The sequence below is a fragment of the Corythoichthys intestinalis genome, chromosome 13, assembly GCF_030265065.1.
Source record: "Corythoichthys intestinalis isolate RoL2023-P3 chromosome 13, ASM3026506v1, whole genome shotgun sequence".
NCBI lineage: Eukaryota > Metazoa > Chordata > Actinopteri > Syngnathiformes > Syngnathidae > Corythoichthys > Corythoichthys intestinalis.
Genome location: NC_080407.1, coordinates 38,081,919 through 38,094,134, shown reverse-complemented (window position 1 = coordinate 38,094,134; position 12,216 = coordinate 38,081,919). Strand labels below are relative to the sequence as shown.

General features: G+C 37.4%; 1 protein-coding gene across 1 annotated transcript in view; it reads left to right on the top strand.

Moving 5' to 3' along the window:
- Positions 1 to 12,216, top strand: part of LOC130929102 (gastrula zinc finger protein XlCGF26.1-like) — a 117,903-nt gene that overhangs the window by 94,554 nt on the left and 11,133 nt on the right. Inside the window, exon 2 of the mRNA XM_057856048.1 lies at positions 1,622 to 1,690. Coding sequence (XP_057712031.1) covers positions 1,622 to 1,690 — 69 coding nt within the window. The remainder of the gene's footprint in view (positions 1 to 1,621; positions 1,691 to 12,216) is intronic.

Genomic DNA, 12,216 nt, shown 5'->3' with positions numbered 1-12,216 from the left:
TGTGTAGTAAACTACCGTAGATGGAAAGTGGTTCTCAAATAATATCAAATAAATCGGTAAATTCATGTGGGCTTGTTATATATTCATTTTCATCCAGTTTAGGGTCCTGGTTTATTTTATATCATTCAACAGCAAATGTCATCAAAATAATACATGTAAATTAAAAAGTCAATTACATTGCAAAACTTTCTTACCTCAAGTGATGAAAGCGAAGCTCACAAACTCCGGTGACCACTATGTCACCAGCTGCCAGTGAAACTTATTTTTCTGAGACAATTCTTGCATACAGCAAAGTCCTTGTTCACCTTACTTCCTTTCTTGTTGGTGTAAAATCTAAAGTGTTTCCCCATGTGTGATTTGTAGCAATATTTTTCTCATTTTTTCCTCCACCGTTCTCACGGAGCTTTTTTATTTTTTCAACCCACTTGGAGCTTCCTCTCTTCTTCTCTAGACGACTTGTGCGCACTTTACCCTCACCGCCACTCCCGAGCGCCCCCTAGTGGACCGCCAAGGAATTGCTCAACAAACATTGAGCAGTTTACAGCATCCATACTCCATTGTATGGCCAATATGTTAAATAAAAGTATCGATACTTGGCGGGAGCATATCGATAACCGATCGGGTTGCAAAATATCGCGATATATCGCTTTATCGAGATATTGTCACACTCTTAGTTTTAAGTGTTGGATGGTGCGTCTTTACTCACGAGAGATAATGGCTTGTCATCCAGAATGAATTCTTCGGCAATGACTCTTGTTATTCCCTGGGCTTTGGGACTGTCGAGTGCATTCGTCACGCATAGCAAAAGTTTCTGCCAGTATTAGTTGCGTAGGAGCTTTCTTTTTGTCTTCGGTTTTCTTAACATACTTCTTATGTTGTTTGTGGTGGTATTTCGCTAAATGCTTGATTAGGTAGGTTGTATTAAAACTTCTTACAGCTTTACCCCCACGCTTGACTTTATTGTGGCATATGTTGCACTCTGCCTCTTCGTCTTTGTCGTCCTTTAAGGTGAAATGATCCCACACAGCTGACATTTTTACCGATAAAGTCTCTCGGTAAATTGGGAGACGGTAATGTAGTGTGTTGAAGGTGTGCCGTAAAATGTGGACCGGATTTTAGGGAAACCGAAGCAAAAACTGGAATGGATTATGTAAATCGGTGCGCTGGAAAACACGGACCGGACTTAAAAAAAAAAAAAAAACTGGATCGGAAGTCTGGATCGGAATTTTTCTGTGTTGGCCGATCCGATACCGATGCACATTTTTTTGCCCATATCGGCGTCCGACCCGATCCAAATATCGGATCGGGACATCTCTACGTGTAGCATACGTTTGACACGTTTAGTTAGGTACTGCCACAGACTGTCGAAGCTCTAATATTAAAGATTATGGGAAGGGTTGGGACAGTTTATCAGGCTTATAATGTCCCGTAAATAATGTTACAGTAGCATAGGTACTGTATTTCCACAGGTTTATAACATCCTTTAAATAAGACTTGTCCCTATAATTAGCATATTTTAGCAGGCTTATAAAGTCACTCGTAATGATATTCTACTACGATTAGCATTTTTAATAGGCTTGTTACGTCCTTTAACAGTTTTTCCTTTCTCTGCCATTGACAGTTGAAGACGTCCCATCCATTTTGAGTGGAAAGACCTCCCATGCACTTCAAATGGATCGGATGTCAACTGGTGAAAAACTCATTGAACCGCTCAGCAGAGGCATGAAGAGAGCAAGATGATTAGACGTCTTTTACTATCAGTAGAATTGAGAGTTTAATATTGTACTATAGGTGGCAGTTTAACCCCTTCTTGCCAAATGCATCACATTTGATACTCTCAAAATCATGAAATTAAGTGTAATTAAGGATTTAATCTTTCCTTAAAAAAAATATATATTTATATATATATATATATATATATATTAGGGCTGTCAAACGATTAAAATTTTTAATCGAGTTAATTACAGCTTAAAAATTAATTAATCGTAATTAATCGCAATTAATCGCAATTCTAAATCTCTAAAATATGCCATATTTTACGTAAATTATTGTTGGAATGGAAAGATATGACACATGACGGATATATACATACAACATACTGTACATCAGTACTGTATTTGTTTATTGTAACAATAAATCCACAAATGGCATTATTAAGATTCTTTCTGTTAAAGTGATCCACGGATAGAAAGACTTGTAGTTCTTAAACGATAAATGTTATAGTTACAAGTTATAGTATTTTATATTAAAACCCCTCTTCATGTTTTCGTTTTAATAAAATTTGTAAAATTTTCAATCAAAAGTAGAGTTAATATAATAATAAGAAGAATAAAAATAACAATAATAAAAATAGAGTGAAAAGTTTTACGTGTATTTTGCATAGCTAAATTGATATAGAATGCCAGTTTATTTAGCATTGTTGTTTAACTGTGTGTCAGAATAGGGCCTCATTACTATAGACTGAAGTGCTTTTTTTTTTTGAGAACATTTTTTTTTTTTTTTAGAGAGAGACATAGGAATATTATTTTTGTTGTACTTTCACTAAAGGATACTTATGTTTGTTGTGAAGGAGAAGCTTATGGCAATAAACGGCGCGCCTGTGTCCACTCGCCTTTACTGTATAACATATACAGTGGGGAGAACAAGTATTTGATACACTGCCAAAACCCATTGGCAGTGTATCAAATACTTGTTCTCCCCACTGTATCTGTACATATCTTACCCAAAATAAAACAAGAGACACATAATTGCCACTAAAAGAAAGAAAACTTACCGAAATATGTGTGGAGCACAAAAAGCAATTTGCATTGCATTGTGAATACAGCATAAACGTCTCACAACTACTAATTCTCCCACGTTTAGAAGACATAACATGAGTATGGAACGGCGCTGCCCCCAAGCGGCTGGTGGCATTCTCTTCACTCTTAATGTCCATAAACGGCGTCATTGTGATGTTTGAGGCAATATGCCAGCGGGTGCGTTAATTGCGTCAAATATTTTAACGTGATTAATTAAAAAAGTTAATTAACGCCCGTTAACGCGATAATTTTGACAGCCCTAATATATATATATATATGTATATATATCATTGATGCAAGTCAACTCATGCATCTGCAGGTTCCATGAGAAAAAGATTTAGCAAGGGTTAAAGATATTAGAGCGCTTATTACACAATTTTTTTTACATATTTGAAAAAAGGTTTAAGACCTTTTCAAATTTTGTGATTCTCTGACAATTGCTTCATATTGCAGGAATTAAGGGGTTAACAGACTTTTTGTCTGCTAAAAAGTCGTTTTAAGACTACTTACTCCATTTCATGCCTATTTGAAAGTCATACTGGGGAAAAGACTTAAACCAGACTTCATAATATATGATTATGATGCCGATGCGAAAACTTACTAAAGACCATTTTAAAAGAAAAAATTTAAGGACGTTATAAGCCTGTTAAAGATGCTACCTCTAGTAACGGTACTATTTAAAGCAGGGGTCCCCAAACTACGGATACGGCCCGCGGCCACATTTGGTCCGGCCCCCTGAACAAAAAAAAAAATTTTTCAATGTGAAGAACCCAGGGAGGGTTATTTGGTTATTATCTATTTAATTAATAGTGTCATTATTACTTATTATTATATTGTATTATATTATATTATTATTTTTATTTTGTTTACTTTTGTTCTGTGAAGAATCCAGAAAGGGTTATTTGATTGTGGCTTTCTGAAAAAAAAAAAATACATTTTTACATTTAGGCACTCCTGCAATCGTCACACCTTTTCTGTTACAAACTGACCCTGGCCTCTCATCAGAGAAGGGAAAAGTTATATGGCCCTCACAGGAAAAAGTTTGGGGACCCCTGATTTAAAGGATGGTAGTCTATTACGGATATAAACAATATATTTTTGACTGACTTGGAGAAACAGAGCTTAAGACCTGCCACATTAATTTTATTACCTTTTAAAATACTTACATTTTTTTTTTTTTTTTTTGTGACAAACTATACGGATAAGGGATCAATGATGGCAGGAGAGGATAAAGCACAGCAACAAATCCTCTGATCTGTTCTTTGGATGTCTTTGAAAGTAAATAGTGACATTGAGAGCAATCAAGAGTTCAATTATGTGAGGAGACCGATGAAGTTAATTTTTTTTTTTTTTTTTAAAGACATTTTAGACTCCCAGCCTGTAGGAGGGCACAGCCTATACATCTTCTCGAGCCTTCAAACTTCGGGAAGGTTGGTCTGGGCGTGAGATCTCCATTGGACATGCACTCTTCCGCAAACTGTGAAGTGGCATTTTAGGCATTCTGTTACATATCAGTGCTAAACAACAACAGCAGCAAAGTTTATAGAGAGACTGAAATCTTAAAATCATTACCTTTAATACCAAAACCCCACAGCTACTGTTGTCCTTTTGCTTGTTATGGGGAACAGTTTTGGTAGTCCAAGTTTCTATTTGGAACTCACGGCCCGCCAACCTCAAGAAGTTCCTAATTATTGTTTTACAACCATAACAATGAACATTGAACTTTTAACTTCCATATTAACATAATACCAAGAATTAAAAACTTTCTGAAGCTGTTACCTCCAATTTTCTTTGAATCTTTGCTATTTGATAAATACTTATTGTTCCCACTGACTTCATCCGACAGCCAGCCGTTGCCTTTCAGTGTATGGAAAGACGTGTCATATAATTTATACGGTCCAACGACAGCCTCCACGTTGCCTTGGTCCTCTGCAGCCCACAGTAATTTAATGGAAAAGTAAACAGAACATTGTTAAATTAAAAAAAAAAAAAGTAATTATTTACGCCACTTGACCAGATGACCATCAGGTCAGAATTATCTACTGAATAGGCCAAACCACCATCATGCTGATAAACTGTGGTTGGCCAGACAGATGACGATAGAAGCGATAAATTCATAATCGTCTGAACATGCTAAACCCCCATCATGCCCATCATCATGCCCATAAACTGGGGTCGGCCAGACAAATGACAGAAAAGCGATAAATTCATAATCGTCTGAAAATGCAAAATGAAGGGGAAAACTGCCTCCCTCCATACATCATTAAAAAAGGGGAGCGCTTTGTGGTTGTGCTAATCATGGATCTTAAAGGGTATTACAACACCTGGGGGAATGCTAATATTCCATCATTTATCCATAAACGCATGCCTTTTGGATTCCTATCATGCCACTTCGTGTAATTACACACATCGCAACACCAAGAAAATGATAGAAATTTGGATCGATTGTGAAGCTAAAAGGACCCGCCCCCGAGATCCCGGAAATCTAGCATATTGTGTGCGTGACAAGGAAACAACCGGCTCAGTGCTTAGTACTGAATGGCGGTGATGATGGCGGACAATTTTGTTTCTAGTTGCAGCGACGAATCCGACGTAACGAACATTCTTCTAATGGTGATGAGGAGAGTTATGAACCTTTCTTTGGTGTTTTGGGTTATAAATTTGAGCCCAAACGAAAGCCAATGCAGCCTAATGAAAGGATCATTGAGGGGAGCAATCACACTTTTGCAACACCGGCAACATATCGTGTGGAAAACACCGAATGGTTTGTTTTTGCATTTCTTTTGGTGAAGCTGATACACCGTGACCGCAAAATAAAGTAATGTATAGAATAATTAACATTTATTGTGCTATCATAGGTTTTCGCTCTGCCAACAGACACAAATATGAATTGGATTAGAGGATTTGTTCTATATATTTTACGAGCGATAATTTATACATGTGTCCAGTCCTATATCCAATGCGTGATGTTTTTTATTAAAAAGAGTACTCACTCTGGCCATTTCGAGCTTGGCTGCTCCGCTCCTTTGGTTAGCCTGGGGTAGTCTCTTCAGAGCCAGTCACCGTCCTCTTTCTTGATATCTCAGGACATTTAGGTGGCTGTGCGTGTATGGTGGGCACCGCATCTGCTTTCTTGGTGGGCACCGCATCTGCTTTCACCAGCAATTTCTTAGCAAAACCTGATTTCATTTGTCCATAGTTCAAATAGCTTTCAGGTGTAAAATGCGCACCACACAAAACCGTGCCGGAGGCTGGGTCTGCAAAATTAGCCCTCTTAGCATGGACGAACGTTACTCATTGTCTGCGTAGTCCAGCTCTTTTTCTCGTGTTCGGAACTCATGGCTACTACATTGCGACAAATGGCTATTTGTACACCACATAGCACGACAGGTTCGAACCATTCTAGCGATTTTTTTTATAGAACACGAACGCAACTCTCTCTTCGATAAACAACGATGGCACCTGCCTCGACCTTTTGTTTCCTTGTTGTGACGTCTCCGCCCCATTCGGCTGTTTCCGGAATACTTTCGGTAATGTTCGTAATTTTCGATCTATTTTTGATAGTTACTCATGAATGTGATTTATTTTTTTTGTTAACTTTATTAATATTTGTTATCTTGCCACTAGGCATGTGCTGGTTACCGGTTTCACGGTTTACCGTGGTGTGAAAACGTCGCGGTTTCAAAACCACTACAATTTTCCGTCAGACCGTAGTACGGTATTCGCTATTTTTCTTGTGTCAAAAATGCAGCCAGAAGCGGCTTGGCGCAGCAGCGCTCACCCCCTCCTGTTTGTTGCTTTGTGTGAAAGTGACGCTATCGGGTAGCCAGCCAGCTAACCCAAAAACAAATACTCCAAACATAAGGCGTACTGTTCTTCAATTTATTGAGCTCTCAAATCGTGGTAAGTGTAATATACAAAATGAATACATTTAACACAATTAGATTTTTCCACGTGAGTAGCTTCAACAGATTAGCACCATGTAAAAAGTTCGCCAAAAACAAAACACACATTTTCCTTTCAAATTCAATATACAAACTAACTAAAAGGTTACAAAGATGAATGTTAGCCTAGGCTTAGCTGGGAGGGCAACTTCGTTGAGTGTGACAGCCGCAGAGTGGGAAAACAATTTTGATTCACTTGAATGAAGGGGAAAAATGTAATAGCGTAAAAGATCGCTAATTGCGAAAGATGATCTTGCCCTAAGCACAAATCCACGTTCGCTGGATCAAGGTGAGGTCTCACTCCCAGTGTTTTTTTTATTTTTGATGAAACCTTTCCACAACAATATTGACATTTTAACTAACTTATACATTTTTAACTACCCGTAATTTTCGCACTATAAGGCGCACCTGACTACCCACCAAATTTGGCACGAAAACGGCATTTGTTCATAGATAAGCCGCACGGGACTATAAGCCGCAGCTGTTCTCAATGTATTATGAGATATTTACACCAAAAGATATTAAGTGGTAACACTTTATTTGACAGCGACACTATATGACTGTATAAGACCAAATTTTTGAACCAATTTGCCGCAATGCCTCATTGCTTGAAGAAGCTTCATTAGGGCATCACTGCTCCCTTAGGGGAGACAGTCAACCTCTGCTGCCACCTCCTGTCAACCCTGTTGTCCAACATGCTTCCTAGCATGCAGTGCAGCACTACAGATATAAATAGCAATCAAAATTCATGTTCTGTGCTAATTATTTCTTCAGTTACTCTTCCAGTTGTTTTATTAATTGCAAGTTATGGTATTTGGTAACATTTCATTTGATAGTGGCGCAACATGACTGTACTTAGACAATCATAATTAGGATATGACACTGTCATGAGCGTTTATGAATGCTTATAACAGATGTCATTTAGTGTTATCTGGCAAATTATAACACTTTTGAATAGATGTAAAAGAGCCAAGCTGGACATAAATTGAATAAGTGACATAATTTGCAGGATGACACTTAATGACATCTGTCATAAGCATTCAGTAGTGCCCATGATAGTGTCATGTCGTAATTATGACATTGTTATGACGCCGCTGTCAAATAAAGTGTTACCTATTAACACAAATACATCAACAAATAAGCCGCACTGGACTATAAGCCACAGAATTCAAAATGAAGGAAAAAAGTAGCGGCTTATAGTCCGAAAATTACTGTAACTAACTGAATTCTTTATGTTCTTTTTAACACAAAGGCATGACATCATGTAGACTAGAGTTGACACAGTGACTGAAAATGGCGAAACTTCATTTAAGCTTTTCCACCCTCCCAAAAAAGTCATGCAGCATAAATTTTAAAAAAATTTATTCAGAAGTGTTTTTTTTTATTTTTTTTTTATAGAAATTATTTTGTTCTTGCTCTAATCTTGAGCAACTTGAGCTGTGGCTGTGAGTATAGTCTATAAGTTATATTTAGTTTAATTTTATTTAAAATATATATTTTTTATTGATTATTTATTTTAACAATATATTGATGTTCCAATTTGCAACTATGGTCTGAAAAAAAAAATCCTGTTCAATGGAAAAAAGTTTTTGTTTTTTTTAACCCATACATCTCAAAACTTTTTTGAGCTATAATTGCAATACCTCGAAACCGCGGTATTTTTGCTCACGGTTATCGTACCGTCAAAATATCATACCGGCACATGCCTACTTGCCACATAACGGTTCTATTGATATCTCACAGCCCCTTAGTATTATAATACCCTTTAAGGCAAATAATACTGGATCCAAGAGCACATCCCAGTTGTCCTGATGGTCGTTCACTAATTTTGGAAGAGCTCCACGAAGTAGAAGGGTACAATTAGATAGACATTTTAGAACACTCACAAAAAAAAAAAATTGCTGTTGCTTTTTGTCCTCTTATCCAGCCCATTCGTCTGAGGATGATATGCAGCTGTAGCACTCTTTTCAATGCCCAGGAGGGCACAAAGGTTATCGTTGAGCTGAAAAATTGATAAAACTGTAAATAAATCCAATTTTTAAAAAAAAGGAAAACAACAACGCCAAAATCCCACTGTGAAAATATTTAAAGTGATCTTCTGACTTAAATACATGTAGACTCTAATAAACCACAATTGTTCTCTTGAACTAAAATATGTTGTTAGAAACACATAAAATGTTAAATCAATGGCAATATTTTATAATATTTAATCCATATTTTGACCGTTAGTTGGCGCCATGGTTTGCGGGCTCGCAGTGATGACGTAATTGGTATCTTTCCAAATTTGTAGCGTGTTAAACAATTGCTTATTGCTGCCTAAACTCGCGAAGTAAAATGCCACGATGTGCTGCTTTTGGATGCAATTTCAAGTCAAATGGAAACAAGGGGAGTGAAGTGAGTGGTCAAGGTGGAATTATTTTTAGTGAATAAATGTGCATAAGTCGAAGCTTCTCCCCCTTTTTGGTTCCTCTATGCACGTACCCTACCCACCACGCGTTACAACTGCCGCCCGAACATGTTTCCTGGATCCTTAGTCAAGTAAGGGATCCGTCTATTTTCTGATTTCGGTCCCGCCACGTGTGCAATATTGGTTTCGGATCTGTCCATTTTTTGATTCGTCAGTCCCACAACGGCTTTTCGGATCAGTCTGTTTTGTGGAATCGGTGGCTGCGACATTGCCATGGGATCGGTCTAATTCCTGGATCTTCGAGTGAGTAAAAAAACGCGGATTTGGATTACTATTGTTATCTTTTATGTTGACTATTCTTCGTGGGAGTTTTCCCCAAATCATACTAAATAATTAAAGCACTATGGCACGCTACAGTGACGACAGTGACTCTGACGTGGACCTCACAACAATGTTGGGAGTTCGTCAGGGAACGCTTGTTTGCTTACTGCTGAGCTCCCGAGTGAAGAGTGGTCAAGGTGGAAATATTATTTTTTGGGAATAAATGTGTATAGTCGAAGCTTCTCGCCTTTTTGGTACTTCTATACACGTATCCTAGCTACCACGCGTTACAATGTACAAGACATGGACTACACAAGGTGTGCTCTTTGGGCTGTACTGTATGTAAAGCATACGACAGCTCTGGATGCTAACAATCTACATAACTGGGATAAGTTTGAAAACACAATATGCTTACCTTGAATATCTGCTAATAAAACCGGACAGCATACACTCTCGCTCTCAACCGGAGTTCCCAACAGGACTCTCTCGCATCACCAGTTTTGCCCAACTTTTGTCTTATCGGGTATTTGCTGCACACATTTTTCCCTGAAGCTCGTCTTGTGAACAACCGACAGTGCTGTCCTGCTCTTCACTTTTCAGATCTGGTTCAAATAGGAAGGGTAGGACTGATGACATGATGGGAAAGCTAACGAGTGACACGCTGGAATTTCGGCCACGGGACCAGTGACGTCACGCACTGCGACGTAACAAGAATGGCTACCTGTCACTTAAAATAATTTTACAAACATTATTAAAACAAAAGCATTAAGAGGGGTTTTAATTAGTGATGCACGATAATACATTTTTCAACCGATACCGATAACCGATAATTTCCTCCTCATTCCTACCGATAACCGATAATGTATAGCCAATAATTCTATTAAAAGATTTATTTAAAATTTTAAACAAAAGAAAATATTACTGTGCAAAAATATAATTTATTGCTTTTTTTTTTTTTTTTTTTCCAACATAAAATATGAACAAGTCGTCAATTCCAACATCTAAATAATGACATTGTCTGGCATTGTGTAATGGTAAACTTTTGGCAACAATTACTTTCAGAGTAAATACCTAAGTTGCACAAAAATGCCTTTAAAAGTAAGCCATTCCTAACATAACATTAATACATTGCAAAACACACTTCCTTAAAACTAGTCAGTTTTAAGTGTAAATCTATTGGAAATAAGTGAAATTATCTGCCAGCGCTTCAGGTGTATTTCTCTCAGATTTCTTGGAAGAAAAATAGCTAGCTGAAAATAATCTTAACAGTCTTATTTTAAGCAATACATTATTATACTTAATCCTAAAAAAACTTGGAAGAAGAAAAGATTTTGAATATTTGTGGCTACAGAATATTATTATTTCATTACAACAGGAATGTGCATATTTAAATTAATAAGTGTTAATAAGTGCCAATAAGTTTAGATTATCTACTGTGACTGTAATTGAGCAGACAAATAAGTTAAATTAATTTGAAAAGTGATTGCTAATGTTATATGCTTTGTTGCACACTGTGAAAATGATTAACTCAAAAGAGCGAGATGTCATGTACCCATTCTGCAGCGCTTTGTTTACATTTGCGGCACTCACGAGTCGCGACATTCGCTTTACAGCAGCTAAACTGATAAACGGCAGTACTATTTGGATGCAGTTGGAGCTCGCATCTCCGTGCGTGTTGTTTTGTGCCTGAGTTTTGTTAAGCTGAAAATTTTGCCGCGGCGTATTCAGGGCCTGGCTCTGCTCTAGAGCTGAAACGAATACTCGAGCAACTCGAGTAACTCGAGTTTAAAAACTGATCCGAGTAATTTTATTCACCTCGAGTAATCGTTTATTTTGACAGCTGTAAGCATCACGTTTTGCTCGGACTACTTTTAATGCGGGACAACGCACTGATGTCACGTGCGTAGAGGAAGAAGCAAAAAAAAAAAAAAAAACTTACTGCAGCCGACAACCGCTACAAACGACGCCGACGTTGCCAAATACTAGCCCGCCGTGCTACGTTAGTTGCGGCTAGGGTCTGAGGAGTCTCATAGAGATCACATGTATGTTGAACTAGATGCACAATGATAGACTAGGCCGCGTCTGGGCAGCGTTAGCAAACAGCCGCCATCTTAAAGCAGTAGAGCACCAAGCGCTAATAAAGAGCGCTAAGCGCTAATATATAAGATTAACTTTACTGTCACTACTAGCTCATCTTACGTTAGCCCTGCGGAGGGCTAGGTTTCAATTAATTAAGACCACTTTCGATGCGTGGCTAACGTGTCTTACATACAGGCTTTAACATAACATAGCGTTGTGGAGTGATGAGGGTGTCAAATAAAAACTCAATAATGCTAACTATCAATTTTAGCTCAGTAGTCATTGCTGGATAAAACACCAAGTAGCACTAGTCCCTAATGTGCTCCAATACAGCCTGTATCATACATTTATTTTGAACAGTGCAAAAACTCAAAATCCTATAAGGACTTAGTTTAGACTAACTTAAAACTTAACTAGAACTTAAAAATGGCTTGACACAAATAGAAATTCAATTGAAAAACGTGGGAAAAAATCCTAACTTTTAAGTGATGTGTGTTATCAAGCGTAAAGGCATTTTTAGGTGTGTGTATATATATATATATATATATATATATATATATTAATCTAAAGGTTTTTTGAGTGAAAGCAGTGAATTAGTCTTTTTTTTTTTTTTTTTTTTTTTCTAGTTACATCTGAGATGCAATTGTTGGCTGTTTTCAACAATATA